A 15946-nucleotide genomic window follows, 5' to 3' on the forward strand; every position below is an offset into this window, starting at 1 on the left:
GTGAGGACTCTCCTGCTTCATGGAATTTCTCTGGGAAAGGAAGCTCCTTGTCCCCTCTGGCCAGAGGAGACCGGGGATGGAGGATGAGTCTTCAGTGTGAATGGCCCGGTCCTCTCAGGCACTGACTGTATTCCTACTAACCTGCAGGTTGGAGTTGACTCCAGCTGCCTTTTCCTTCCTCCCCTGCAGAACAATATTGGGAACCAAGCAATTCAGTTTAAACTGAATTCACAGTTAACTGTAGAAAGACATAGTGTAACCTGCACTCATAAGCACAGTCCACACTAAACACAGGTGAAGAAAGCTGCAGACTTCTGGGAGCAGAAAATGGATTTTCCTCAAGCCCCAGAAATCCTGACTTTCTGCTGGTTCCTGAATTTTCTACAGTTTTCTCCTGACATCTCTGTCCAGAGCTATCACCTACAAGTGGCAGGAACAGCCTGGAGCAGCAACATTCAGTGCTTATACTGCCAGGAAGCCATGAGAGAGCCCTGGCCACAGGGTGGTCCTGACTCCCCTCTCACCCCCAGGGCTGCCTCAAATTCCTTTCTGGGAAATTCAGAATATCTGTGCCTGATTATGCTCTCCCCTATTCTGCTTTTGTATATGCTTCTTTGTCAGGGGTGAGGCTGTACTCAATTTAAGTGGTTAGTAACCAAGAGCAGAACTCATGTTTTTGGTCTCCTACCCTTGGCTTTCACTTGGCAAGAGGACCGGGATACTAGCTGCTATCTTTCTTTTTGCTGTCAGATGCCTTTCTGCTAGATCGTGATTCATATTTCTAATTCCCATGTTACAATCCATTACAGGACAACTGGTCTGTTATTTGTCATGTTTTTTCATCAGAAACCAATTGAGTGAAATGGAAACTACTGTCAGATATATTTGATGGGATTTTTTTTTTTCAATTAGGCTGTAATTTCTGGATAGGGTGAACACAGACAAGCTCAATAATAGAATAGCCAGTGACTAGGGTATCTGAAGTGCAAGGGGTCCTTCCTCTGTTAAAAAGAAAAATGCCACAAGAGTTGAGTTCTGTGCTAATGAAACAGAGTATTTCATTTTTACTTAGATTGAATTGACAACTGCAATTGTAAGCAACAAATGTTACTCCTGGTTGCTGTCAGGCATTAACCCCAAAAGTTAAATTAGCCATAGTAATTACATGCTGAACACTTTTTTTTCTCTCTGTTTCTCTCTGTCTTGTTCTCTTTCAGGCCGTTACTGTGGCACGACTTTACCACATCCTGTCACTTCTTTTGGTAACGCCTTGGTGGTGAACTTCATCTCCAACAACAACACTGCTGCCAGAGGCTTCCGTGCCACCTATGCTGCATCATCATCATGTAAGTCTATATGACAGGTGTTGCCTACATTATGTCTCCGACTTTTAAGAAAAATAACGGATCCTGTATCTCCCTGTGTCTCTCACATTCCCTGTTTTGAAATCCCCTATTGCCCTTCCTCTTTTTGGCCACGGTCTCACCAAGTATATCAAGAAGCTAAAGAACAAGGAGACAAGGAGAAATGCTTTCTTGATTAGCAAATGCTCTGGCTCTACCGAGATTTATTTTTTTTTATGTATGTCATCCATCTCAAGCCTCTGCTGTCTCCTTCTTGTTGCAGCCTGTGGGGGTACTTTCCACATGGAGAGAGGAGCTTTCAACAGCCCTGGCTATCCCGAGCAGTATCCGCTCAACACCGAGTGTGTCTGGAGGATTCTCAGCTCCCCTGGCAACCGGCTCCAGCTGTCCTTCATGTAAATGCATTGCCAGGGTTATTATTCAGCCCTTTAACAGACCTGAAGGAAGGATGCTCTGTGTTTATTAGGAAATGTAATTACCAGATGATAAAGCTGAAACATGTTTTTAGAGTAACTTGGAAAGAGAACACAGCAGTGGTTAGCGGCAGCTTGCAATCAGTGTTCTCCTGTCTTAATCACTGCTTGTGTTAAGGCATATACAGCATTATATAAATAGGTGGTTTATTGTTCAAGCAACGTGGGCTGCTGAAGAAGCCAATTCTCACTTGCTTATAAACAAGAAGAGGAAATTTGGCATTGCTCTGCCTTTTCTTTACAAAGGAAATTCCTACTATTTCCTCACTACCAGATTCATTGTAGTATTTATTATATAGCTGAGTAATATAAAGGGCCCAGATACTCTACAGATTATAGGGTTAGGATTGATATTAGAATCTTCAAAATTTCTCCAATAATTATAGCCGTGGAAGTATGACGGGGCCAGGAGATATCTGAAGGAATTTTGTTTTCCCTTCAGCAAAGTAACTTTCCTTTGAAGACTTCTGACAGGACAGTCGTGCGTGATCCACAGAACAATGTGGAGTCCTTTACCAGGGTCGTTAGGTTGTTCTTTACCCATGATGTGGATTTCTGAGCCTCTCTGTTTCCCAGCATCAAACAGTGGCTGCTGCCAAGAAAGAGAGCAATGACCCTTTGCAAAGCTTATAAAAAATCATCAGGAAAAGAAAAGTAATTCTGAAACCTGCATTTACAGTTAATCAGGACAAAAGGAAAATTTTCCCGGTAACATGCTGACTGCATAAGGTGTAATTTGTTAGGCACATACTGATTCACTCAATAAACTCAGTAAAAAGGACATTCTATTTCCCCTTTATTCACTGAAGCAGACAGAAAGTACTGCAGCCTGAAAACATTTTCCAGAATATTTGCTACAAAATAATGAATAACAACTTTTCAGAACCAGAACAGAAATCTAGTGTGAAGCAGAAACTATCAGCGGAACTTACATTCAGTTATATAAAGTGACACTGAGTAGATGTAAACCCTTTTTTTTCAGCTACACATAGCTGAAAAGCAGCTGAAAATACTGCAAAGCATGGAGTAATTGTGTTAGAAAGCAGTATTTATTTTAATTTTTTTTATTTAATATTAGGGGTTTATAAAGTTTTGTTGGCATGAGGCATTCATTTTCTTCAGCTCAGTCTGAACAGAAATGCCTGTCTTGCAATTTGAGGCTTAGCTTTAAATTAGGCTGAAGTATATCCAGATGAGTGGTTGGAACCATTTTGCAGCGTGTGTACACTGAACACATATGGCTATATTCAGGACTGACGGGGGGAGTTGTTACCAGAAAACAAGAATGCACAAATATTTAGGGCACTGGTTATAAGAGGCACTCTCTGGAATCTTTACTATTCATAGCCTGCTTCTGAAAAGTATATTGGATTGAATCAAAGCACTTCACTTAGAATAACATAACGTTTTTTAGAATATATTTAGCATTCAGCTTGGTGCAATAATTTAGAATTTGTAAATTGATTATTAAATCCCATTCCTCTTCTAAGGTAAAAATTGGTTTAGAAGAATTCATAACAATTATTATTTTGTGCACCCAGCTATGTAAGACTCAGAGAGGCCAGAGAAGCGGTAATATTTTCTAATTCTGGAGAAACTGCTAAGGGATTTCTGAGCTCTGAGATGTTAACTACAAATGAATCTAGGCCCCTGGAAATTGTTTTCTCACAAGAGAGCATACTGAAATAATACACATGTGAAGGGGCTGCGAACTGATTTGAAAGGCTGAAGTATTCTGAAGTATTCTCTTCACCCAATAGATGTATACTCAGTAAATAGTCTCACCTGGGCTTATATTAAAAATTGGGTTTATATATCAGGGGCTTTCCATGTTAAATGGTTGTTGTTGAAGAACCAACACATATCACAAGGGCTTGAGAACTCTTTAAAAATTACAACTTTGCAAACTGAAGCTCTGTCATAAAATAAGGGGCCAGAAAGGAGAGAACCCTGTATCAGTAGCACTGCAGGTAATGAGCAATGACTCCTGAGTTCTGGAGGGTTTTGTTGCTGTCCTCTTCTTAACTGTTACAGTAGGATACCAACTACAGGGGGATTTGTCACCTGGCAGGGCAAACCCTGAAGAATGTGTCGGTCATATGCCTGCTAATGCTGTTCTACTGCTATTGAAACAGAGCGTTTCAGGTGGAAAATAGTAGCAACTGCGCCAAAGATTACCTGGAGATTCGTGAATGGAACAACACAGGCACGCTGGCAGGACGATTCTGCGGGAACTCCTTGCCTTCAAATTATACGTCTACTGTTGGACATATCCTGTGGGTCAAATTTGTCTCAGATAGCTCAGGCACTGATGTTGGCTTCAGGGCCACATTCTCTCACTGTAAGTAAAGTATATTTAATTGAAGACTCTTTTTCTTTCATAACACTTCCAAAACGGTTCAAAGAAATGAACATTTGGTCCTGTAAAGTCTATTAGAAAATGCTGGTTGTTGTCAGCAAGGGTGTGAATTCACTTAAAAAGTATTTTGTAAGATGTCTGCTGAATATAAAGGGATATTCTAAAACGTGTCAGAACAGAACTCACATGTATGTAACATAATCAGAAGAATTAGACATTAAATTCTCTCTTTTTAAATTATCATAATAGACAAAATTGATCATATTATGCTTCCAGAAGCAAAAACTTAATGCATTATAGAAAATAAAATCTTCTCTATTTCATTGACTGTTTTCTAACAGTTTATGACCTGGTTTTCAGATTCTTCCTTCAGCAGTATTGGGCTGTGAAGATATAAATAAAAGCTATATACTAAAAAATTTTATGGCAACCCAAGTTTACCAGTAGCCTGTTACAGCTAAAAATATCTGACCACATGTCTTTGCAACCTGAGAGTGAGCAATGGTATTTAATGTTTATGTTGCCATTTATTAGGCAATTGACAAAATTAAGAAAAATGCATTTATTTCCCAGCTTTCCATTTTGCTTGTTGAGTATGACAGTGTCCGTTTTCTGGTTTGGATCTAGATGCCATCAACCAAGGAGTAGAATTAGAAGAAAAAGAATTGATGCCAGTTTATAGATCCAAAATTGCAAGGGACCATTGCAAACATCAGTCTGACTTGCTGCATGAACAGACTGCTAAAGCTAAACATCCACAGCCACTCTGATTATGCAAGCCAAACTCGTAATAAGTTTCCTTACTTTGAGACTTTTACTACTCATTTTGAAAAGGAATTATCAATAGGTCAGAGCTCAGTGAAATCAAAATCATTTTTCACCAGAACACACAAAGGTATTTTAAACATATAATTTTATTACTTAATGCTTCTTGGGAAGAAATGAACATGAAGTAGGCAGAATCAGGGGGGAATTTAGATGTGCCATCTTCCCACCTCTCCTACGTGTAGAGCCACATGTCTCGAAAGGGTAATTTCCTTCAGATAAGGGCACACCGCATCCCCCACAAGAAGAAAATAATTAGATGTGCATCCTAGGACTGTCTGAGACACAAGTCTATGCCTCAGAGCGCTGTCTAGTCCTAGGTAAATTAAGTCAGATGGGTTGAACTGAAAGCTATATTCCAGGCTGGGCCCCATTGCTTCTTTTAATCTACGTGAATTTAATCTATGTGCAATGACACTAGTTTGTCTCTTTCTTGTTTTTCAGTGTATGGAAATGACATTGTGGGAAACAGAGGACAAATAGCTTCACCACAGTGGCCCAGAAGTTACCCTCACAATTGCAATTACCAGTGGCGGATAAGTGTTAATGCTTCACAAGTCATCCAGGGCCATATCCTGCAGATGGATATCGAAAATCATCACAGATGCCGTTATGACAAGCTAAAGGTGATTTCATTGTGATGTTATTTTATTTTAATTAACTTCGATAAAATGATGAATAGAGAAACCTACAAGAGGAATGGGAAGAATTTCTGAGGATCTGGTTTGCCTTATTGTTTTTGCTATGTCGTCTTTTCAATAATTATTAGCTATAGGAAGGGTTACATACTCTTTGGCTCCCTAACAGATATTTCCAAGCTGTAAATTTGAAACTTATCAAGAATAAGTCCACAATGGTGCAATCCTGAATTTTCAAATCCAAGAATTTCAGATACCAGATTGAACTTTGCTCTGTGCTGGTTCAGTTGTGGACAACAGTGACAATAACATCTCAGTGCCTCCAAAAATAAGTTGATTTTAAAATCATACAAGGAACAATCCTTTACTTGCGCCTTCTTTGCTCTCTGGATCGATAATTGCTGTTGGCAGTAGGAAGGTACATCTTTCTTCCTGTTTGACTGTTTTTCTTTACCCTCCTGTAATACGGTCTAGCCCTTTCACCTGGCTAGAAAATACAGTACACATGGTGCTAAGCAAAATGGAGCAACAGAGGCAGCAACTTCTTTCTGAACTTAGCTAAATGTAACTACTTAGTTAAAAAAGGTAAACGTCATCTTGTCTGGGGTTTTTTGTTTGTTTGTATTTTTTTTAACTGGCTGATTCAATAATTATCCTTTTCTTTCATCTTTGGGAAAAAGAAAGTTAATACTAGTTCAATATATTCAGTATATTCAATTCATTATTCATTGACTGATATCCAAATTTAATATTAGTTCAGAAAGGAAAAATAACTTTTTCCTTTATATCATGTCAGATTTTAACAGTGTCCTCTTTCTTCTCACTCAGCCTGCCTTTCTTTGTCCCTCTGAAAGCAAAATGAGTTTCTTAAATCAGTTAGACATTCAGTGGATGTGAATCAACCTGACCTTTAACCTGACTCAAGGATCAAATCTTCAATGTGATGTTAATGTTTATTTAATATTTCCTAGCTTTGTCTACTGGACATTTTATACTGGGGGGAAGAGGACAAGAACACAAATGGGTTTGAAAGGTGGCAAAAGAGAAGCATCTTTTAACTAGCTAAGATTTTGGCTTATAAATACATAAAATGAAAAAATATTATCGCATATTTATTTGATAGAATTTGAATTGTATGTGTATATCTGCCTGTGTAAGGAACACCACTGTTCTCTCTGCAGATTTATGATGGGCCCACCATTCATTCTCGTCCCATTGCAACATACTGCGGTGCAGATCCTGCTTCTTTTGCATCCTCTGGCAGTTCAATTACAATCCAGTTCCAGTCAGATCCATCTGTGACTGGAAAAGGCTTTCTTTTGGAGTGGTATGCAGTGGATGCTTCTGGTGTTACACACACCATTGCTCGAGGTGGGTTTTCAGTGGTTTGCACAGTTAAAAGTGATATATCCAGTATATACTGAGCTTTACTTAAAAAATTCCAAACCAACCTCCCCAAAGAGAAAGCCCCTAGCTATTAGCAGAGGGAAAGCTTTCACTAACATTTTAGTTAAGCATTTTGATAGCTTTTTAAAACAATTTCTGGGGACTTTCAGATATACAGTGTTTTAAAAATAAACATGTTGATAGAGGGGCGTTTTTGTTTACACAGGTATTTCATGAAAGCTAAACATTTTATATGCTTTCATGAGAAAGTATCCCTCTTGAAATACCATTCTTAAATCACTGGCCATTGTCATATGAAACCATTCACTATAATGCACCTCATATCCATAAATAAAGAGAATATGCTAAGTATGATCAGGTACCTCTAACAAGAAGAAGCGGGAATATGCTTCAGATTTTCTCCGAGCAAGTTCAACAAGAGAAAGTTAAGACTGACTAGGACATAGTGCAATGTCTTCTCTAAATCTGAAGGCAGATTTCTGGGGACAGAGGGATTAAAGATCCGTGGATAATGGCAGTATGTAATAGGTTTATGTGCTGGCAGAGCACTGAGCCACTAGATATCCCAGCAAGGACTCCGTCTTGATCTAAACCTTAGCTGAGGTGTTAGGAGTGGAGAAAAACTTCAATTCCAAGAGGGTAAAATGTTTATGTATTATTGGGTATGTATGCACCGTTCCTTTCTGATATGCAACCTGTGTTAAACTGTGGTAGATGCTAGATGTTCCTCAGGGTAAATAGGTCACATCATTGCTGCACGAGGTACCACAGGAACATCCTTATAGCTCAGGATTTTCAAGTTTTATACTCTCAGTTCAAACTGAAGCTTGAAGAAATGCATTCCTGTGACTCCACATATCATCATTGTGCCCCCAATGTGCTTAATTAGAGATCGGTCATCTTAAATTATATGAGGGGAGTGTTCACTTTAAAAGGAGGATGCTTTCATTTTTGTCTTCTTGTATGTGACAGGTGCATGTGGAGGGACTGTAACAGCTGAAGAAACACCTTCATTCCTCTTCTCACCGGGCTGGCCCATGAGTTACAGAAACTTTGCTGACTGTGTGTGGCTTATCAGAGCTCCTGGATCCACTGTGGAGTTCAATATCTTGGCCCTAGACATAGAATCTCACAGCTCATGCAACTATGACAAACTTATTATCCGAGATGGTGAGAAGCCAATCTTGCCCTACCACAACAGCATGCAATAGATACACAAGGTCCCAGTACCTGGAATTCTCATGTCCATTTTGCTTATGCAATCTAGATAGAAATGGGAGTACATTCTAAATCAGTATTCTTCCTCTATGCTGAGACATTCAGTTAGTTAAAATAAAACTAGCAAAGTGTAGCAAAATACATAAAAATATATCTCAATCTGTAAGATGTTGAAAAAGCACTTGCCTGAAAGCGTGAGCCACAGCAGCCAACAGGCAGACGTGAACTGATTTGGTTTTAACATTAACATTTCTTCTTTTGATCTCAGGAGACACTAGTCTTTCTCCAGTGCTGGCTACTCTGTGTGGACGAGAACCTCCTGGCCCAATAAGATCGACTGGAGAGGTGATGTTCATCCACTTCATGTCAGATGCAAGTGTCATTGGAGCTGGGTTTAATGCCTCTTATCACAAAAGTAAGATTTGTTTCTCTTCTTCCCCACATAAGTGTCTACCTTGCTGCTAACAATGGGTAAGGAAAGGAAAGACAAGACTCTGGCATTTTTAACAGTTGTCTACAGTCTATCTAATTAATCACACAGAACAATTATTCACATCTCATGAATATGCATTAATAAATGTCTGACTCTGCAAAGGTAAAATTTTCTATTTTCCCAGTGATGTAATACAATAAAGCATGATTCAAGCAGACCAGTCACTTTTCAGAAGTAAGAAAAGTGTACGCCTGAGTTTATAACAGCTCAGCTGAAGGTGAAAGAATGCCCTACTAAGAGAGGGAAATAAATGACTCAGAGCATAGACACAAAACAGGGAGAGACAGATGCAGAAAGCTGTGTAAGTTGCAGCAGGAATGTTAGCAGTTTCCAGTGGCACTCCTCCCACATGCACCCAGGGATGATAACAGATTCCCGAATGGGCTGAGGCACCGAGGAAGGTGTTATGATAACAGTGGGCAGCCAGGGGAAGTTTTTCTGGCTGGCAGCTTGAGTAGGTGACAGTGGTTTGGTCCACAGCTAGAAGCAGTGTACTTGGACAGTGTAACAATATGCTCATGCCATGGGAGGTCCGTGGCACAGCTGCCTGCTTACTCCTCTGTTAAGTCTGAGAACTGAGTCTCACTATCACGATGTTTGGTGTGTGTCATGTTGCAATCTAGTAGCTTGTATTTGGGAGATCATTCATTGTGTGCATTGCTCAATGCCCCTCAACTCTTCATACACTTGCTTCAACATTTGGTTTTACCTGTCATATCTTCCTTTTAGGAGACAGGATTTTTCTCAAAATGAATATGTGGATAGTTGACGCTAACATTTTTTCCTTTGCTTCAACTCCTTTTTCTCAGGTTGTGGAGGCTATTTGCACACAGACACGGGTGTGATAACCTCCCCCAACTACCCTCAAGACTATGGTCCTAATCTGAATTGTTCCTGGCATGTAGTGGTAACCTCTGGATTTATCATTGCTGTCCATTTTGAACAGCCTTTCCAGGTTAAGAGTGAGGATACTTCCTGCAACCTTGGAGATTATGTAGAGGTGAGGTTATTATCTAGGACACCAAATCCTCAAAGCTATTAAAGCTACTGAATCCTACGGATTTCAGTGTCAGTAAGGCAGCCCAGGTTGTCAGGGGATGAAAATACCAAAGAGAAATACCAGAGATATTATTTCTCTTTCTGTGTCTTATTTATTGCTGTGCATTAATTAGTCACTAGATTATTGTTTTCCCCCACGACTGAACGCATTAAGATGGTGTGTGCTCAAAGTTTACATTCCAGGGCTGTTTGTTTGAGTGACATTAGCAATTTTTCTTCTTCTAGCTGAAGAATGGGTTAGATAATGCCGCCCCACCTTTGGTGTCTGGAAGAGGGAATGGTCGGTTTTGTGGAAGCAGCTCCATCTCTACCATGTACACCACAGATAATCAGCTGTTTGTCCACTTCATTTCTGACAGCAGGAATGAGGGTCAAGGATTCAAACTGAAATATGAGGCTAAGAGTCTAGGTAAGTCTAGGAAATAAGCTTAAATTCTGCAACTCAATAGAAATAACTTGGAGTTTGTCCTCCTAAAGGATGTTCTTGTTGTAAGTCCCAACCCTGGAAAAATCAGATGTCTGCAAAAACGTCCGGTTCCCTTTTTTAGTGCATGACTTCCGATCCTACTCCCAAATTTCTTCTTTTTAAAGAGAGTCAGCTCCAGGTCACAGAACCTGGAGATACTAAAGTTAAAAAAACAGCTTATGGGGAACCCTTCAGCAGTGAAGTAGCATCATAGTTAGGAAGAGATGTTCAAAATTCATACTGTAAAGGAAAAAAAAACCTGGAAACAAGAACATTATTCTGAACATATAGTACCCTGTGCAAGTGCTAAATGATGTCAGGAATGATTTAGGCTATTGTGTCTAAAAAGGTGGTAACATTTGTCACAAATTTTACTCCCAGCTGAGAAAATAACATGCCCTGCCAAAGCTGACAATTTTTGAAAGAATGAAAAAAATGGAGACTCAGGGCCCAGGGGTAAATCAAGGACTTGGCATTTGCAGTTATTCCACTGTATTCATGACGTGCCACTTGGGACACCAGGAGACCTCCTGTTAAAGTGTGTAACTAAACACAACTAAGGCAACATGTCAATCTACTCAAATTTTTAAGTGCTTGTTTCCTGCCTACTTTTCCCTGCTGCCACAAAAAATCATTCTTAGCATTACTGTAGGGGATTCGTGAAGGGTGAAGGTGAAGCTGTATAACAGTATTTCTACCACTTCAATATATAAAACTTGACTAAAACCCCGTGTTAAACCAGTATTGCCAGAACACAGCGGGGGTATTTGACAGAAAAAGTTCTGGTCAAAATAAAGATATTTTTGCAGGATAAAGGACCTAAACAAATCCTAATGTTTGCTCTGGCTGGCATTCCTCACACGTTCATTATTGTCTCAAACAGACATTTCAATTTTGGAAAGCAGAAGTGGGGAATGATTCACAGAAGCATTGATGTGTCTGACTTGTAGGCTTTCTAGCTCTTGGGAGTTGGGATAGGAACAAGGCAAGAAATATGTTTCCTGCTTGGTTTAGAAACAATCCATGGGAGAACTAATAGCAGTTTAATTCAGGGCCTTGAACATGTGGAAATGAGGACAGCTAGGTAAGTAGGAGCACAGGAACATAGGATTCTACTGCATTAAAATGTTTTCCCACAGTAAGCAGTAAAATGCGCTTGTTTTTGATGTAACTGCATGACACCACAAGGAAACTGTGTTGGAATATAGTGATAACTCATATTTTTGATGCCTCACCCATTTCCTTAACGTGTTGTTTTTTATTGGCGATCTTTTCTTTCCCAGCTTGTGGAGGGAATATTTATATCAATGATTTCAACCCCAGTGGATATACATCTTCCCCCAACTATCCAAGCAATTATCCCCCGCGTGCTGACTGTGTCTGGACCATAACTGCTCCTAATGGACATGCAGTAGAGCTGCAGTTTGAAGATCAGTTTTACATTGAACCTTCACCAAAGTATACATCCATATTATTTTGCCTGTGTTTTTTCACAGACTCCATTCTGATTCTTCTTTCCCTATTACTTCCTCTAATTCCTCCCGGAGTGCACTTCCAGATTTTCAATCAAAAGTGGTTAGGAAATTTTTGTGAGAGATCACTGAAGCTATCAGGCCATTGGTATATATTCCTAGGACTTTGCAGTGCATGACAGAAATGAAATTAATATAACAGACAGAGCAGAAGCATCCATGGTACAAAGGTGCTTTCTGCATAATCTGTGCCCTCTAGTATTTTCATATTCAGATTTTCAGACATTATGACTCTCAGGTGCTTTTAAATCCACAAAAATTACCACCACGACAATTTTTTTCTCTGCTCCACTGCTTGTCTGGCGATTTGCAATGGGTCTACGTGTTTTGCATCCGCTGCCTGAAGCATAAAACAAGGCCCAGTTTCCAGCTGATGTAACTTCATTGATTTGGGTCTGGACCACTATGCGGCAAAGGTGGGCCTCACCTGTGAGACCATGTCCAGAAAAAACGGTGCAGGATGGAGAATCCCAAAGGTGTCCATTCTCTCTGGCTTCCCAGCACACTGCACCATTCTGAAGGCAAAGCTGTTAGTCTATGACCATCTAAGTAAGCCCCCGGATTTGAATTTTTATTGCTTTCATCTGTCATATCTGTTCCTTAATTCAACAGTCATCAAGGAGACTTAATAGGGAAGATCTGCTGAATCTGGAGGCTGCCAAAAACATATGTTAAAGAAAGATGGTCACAACTACTTTATCAGTGCTGTTTGTACCCCTCTCCAGGACTTGCTTCTGTCAGTTCTGATCTGGTCATAGACTGGGCTTGGGATGAATCTTTCTCAGTGTTTCTGGCACTTCTTTTGATTCAAATATGACATAACTATCATCGATTATGAACTTGTTGATTTTGTCCTGGTCACACTGCGTGGAAACTGATCTAATTCACTACAGATCATGGCTTTCAGTATATACTGAAATAATTTCAAACCACAACTGCTATACATTGAACAGAAAATTCTCTCCTCTTCTAGCTGCACTTCCAGTTACCTCGAGCTACGCAATGGCGCTGACTCCACTGCCCCCATCATTGCCAAGCTGTGTGGAGGATCAACGCCAGGCTTGCAGAGGTCCTCAGGAGCTGTCATGTACCTGAGGTTCAGGTCTGACAGCAGTGCCACACATGTGGGATTCAATGCTAAATACTCCATTGGTAATGCTTACATTTATCAATTTCTTTGATTTTAGAGAATATTTTGGTCTCAGTTGTCAGGTTTTTGTAATAGGGCTTAAATCATGCCTATGAGGTGGACTGACAGATACGTGCCTCTCTCAATCGGTGTTAGAGCTAAGGCATCAAGAATCATATGGGTTAACATCAGTATGTTCTGCACCTAGCTAGACGTGAAAATTCTGGAAATAGGAATAGAAAAGTGCTCGTAGATCTGCAGCAGTCGAAAAAAAGACTGGATAACCTCTTGTCAAAGACAATTATCAAAGGGGCAGTAGAAAAAAAGGTTGATGTGGATAAAGTCATGTAACATGATTTGATTTTCAGCATGCAAAATTACTGCCACTTTCATGAGCAGGATCCTGAAAGGGAATGCAAAGATCATCTGAGAGATGGCAGGAGAAGAACAAATTAGGAGCTTCTCTACGTAAATGTAAATCAATATATAATATCAATGCTGCTAGACAAACAGACTCAGCAAAACAATGGACACAAAAAATGAACAAACAGTAAGAACCATTATTTGTCAGCTGGAAAAAGAAATACTTTAAAATTATTTGCTCTCAAGCTGCAAAAACAGGACTAGAGAACACTAGCAAAGTTTTAAAATTAAATAGAAAATAGACTTTGATTAGATTCAGAAATATGCAACTTTTTTTGGTTTTGATAATATTAATAATCTTCCAAGAATAGCAGCTATTATGTTAATGTCGCTCCTGTAGGAAAGTCTAGGACTGTTAGTTTCTCAAAGGCAAAGTAGTGGACAATATTGCTTTACACAGAATTTTGCTGATTGTGTTAGATCTCAAATGCTTAGGCCAATATACTGTGCTATTATATTTCTGAATGTGAAAAATGAAACAACTTGCAAGAGAACATTGTTAGTATATGAAGCCACAATTTATATTTATCCATAAAAGATCTAGAGTATTTCAGCTGTATGCCAGTCATCCTGGAAAAAAGCACTGATCACTCAGAAGAGCAGACAGTATGAACACGACTGTTATTGCCATGAAAAAATTTCTAACTAGCAAACACACAGAATATCCTGTAAAATCCAATAAATTCCACCTGGGAATATTATTTGCTGTAAGCCTTAGTATTATGAACTTATGTTTGCAGGTACCACAGAGAAATGAGTTTTCAGAGAGAGGGAATATTAAAAATAAATAGCTGTTTCCCAAATTGTGCAGAGATCCCTTACCAAAGCTTCACAAGGAGTGGAACTTGAACAGGAAGGGACTGCAGGAAAGGGGAGTCCGAACCATAGCTGTAGGCCCAAAACAGCAGTCAATTTTTGTCAGTCCTAAAAAAATTTATATCCACATTTAAGAAACTAAATTTCTTTATACTTATCTGATACAGCTGCCCAAGACTTTTTGGTAAATATGAACATGGGTAGAGATTAGATATAGACCTTGAAATCTGTGAGTTTATTCAAATTAATAAGGGATATGACAGAGAGGAAGGGATGCTGGGATGCTTGCAATGGAAGGGGGTGTGTGGGAAAAACAAAAACAAACTAGAACTGGTTGAATTAGGGGAATGTGGAGAATTTTTAACTAGAAGACAATTCCTGTTTTATTCCCACACCTAGAGAACAAGTAAGTTGTGCCTTAGCTTTAGGTCTGATTTAGGAGAAAGGTCATCTCTCTGAGGTCCTTCAATCACGCAAGCAATGTTCTTCCTTTTGCAGCTCCCTGTGGCGGGACAGTGATAGGACAAACTGGCATCATTGAAAGCATGGGGTATCCTGAGCTTCATTATCAAGACAACCTGCTGTGTGAATGGTTTCTGCAGGGTCCCAGGGGCCACTATCTTACCATCAGACTAGAAGGCCTAGATATTCAAAACTCCTCCGAGTGCACAAATGACTTTGTGGAGATCCGAGAATACAACGCTTCTGGTCTGAGAATTATTTCAGTGTTTGTCTTCCCTTCCCTAATACTACTATGAAACCTCACCAGAGGTTCCTGAAAGCATTTCCCTTTGGGTACAAAGTGAGCCTTTTCAATGTACAGTATTTGCTTCTGTCTGCCTTGCTTGCTGAAGCAAAGTAAGGCAAACAAAGCCCTTCTATTTCCCAGCAAAAACTGGATTTTACTAGTTTAATCCTGCCTGTCTGATTGAATTGGACAGTGATCCTTCAATATAAATATGAATAATATATTGATATAAAATTGTCTTTCTGTATCTGATTTTTGCAGGAAATTTGTTGGGCAGGTACTGTGGTAATACTCTCCCTGATGCTGTGGACACCTCTGACAGTTTTGCTTATGTCAAGTTTGTCACTGATGGATCAGTCAATGCCCGAGGATTCAGACTGCGCTTTCACGCCAGTACTGAAGGTTGGATTTGTAAGACTGCAGGTTACTTTCAGGGAAGCAACATATACCACAGACCATAATTGCCCTAGTACAGCCTATATTGTGGATCACTTATTCTTGGAGTGCTGTGTATTTGCTCTGAAATTTAAACTCTGGGGGAAGTATGAACAGAGCTCTCTGATTGCTACTTAGTCGAGCTGAAACTTTGAGCGGCAAGCACTCTCCCGCTATAATGCCATCAGTGGTAGGTCTCACGCAATGAAGCACACTCTTCCACACCTTTTCTATCCATCAATCAGTCCAGGGACATTCTAACATACCCTCCCCACATCCCTCTTGATGAGGAGGAAGGTAAAGAAGTGCTATGGTTTACCTTTGTGTTATTCTGTCCCTCTGAGGTGAGTGGTACTCTTAGATCTCCATAAATCCAATAGTTTTTAACCAATAGGTTTTAAGCAGAATCACAGAACTGCAGAGCTATTGAGGTTGGAAGGGACTTTGGGAGATGAGGTAGTCCAACCCCTGCTCAAGCAGGGTTGGGTAGAGGATGCTGCCCAGGACTGTGGCCAGTCGAGTTTTGAATGTCTCCCAGGATAGAAACTCCAAAACCTCTCT

General features: G+C 39.8%; 1 protein-coding gene across 1 annotated transcript in view; it reads left to right on the forward strand.

Annotated features, from left to right (window-relative positions):
• The window catches only part of CUBN (cubilin), a 150593-nt gene that overhangs the window by 87118 nt on the left and 47529 nt on the right, over window positions 1–15946 (forward strand). Inside the window, exons 34-46 of the mRNA XM_074573520.1 lie at window positions 1218–1346; window positions 1627–1759; window positions 3973–4178; window positions 5466–5647; window positions 6841–7030; window positions 8039–8236; window positions 8553–8699; window positions 9587–9777; window positions 10062–10245; window positions 11586–11760; window positions 12808–12986; window positions 14701–14910; window positions 15212–15352. Of these exons, the coding sequence (XP_074429621.1) occupies window positions 1218–1346; window positions 1627–1759; window positions 3973–4178; window positions 5466–5647; window positions 6841–7030; window positions 8039–8236; window positions 8553–8699; window positions 9587–9777; window positions 10062–10245; window positions 11586–11760; window positions 12808–12986; window positions 14701–14910; window positions 15212–15352 (2265 nt within the window). The remainder of the gene's footprint in view (window positions 1–1217; window positions 1347–1626; window positions 1760–3972; window positions 4179–5465; window positions 5648–6840; window positions 7031–8038; window positions 8237–8552; window positions 8700–9586; window positions 9778–10061; window positions 10246–11585; window positions 11761–12807; window positions 12987–14700; window positions 14911–15211; window positions 15353–15946) is intronic.

The sequence above is a fragment of the Larus michahellis genome, chromosome 2, assembly GCF_964199755.1.
Source record: "Larus michahellis chromosome 2, bLarMic1.1, whole genome shotgun sequence".
Lineage (NCBI taxonomy): Eukaryota > Metazoa > Chordata > Aves > Charadriiformes > Laridae > Larus > Larus michahellis.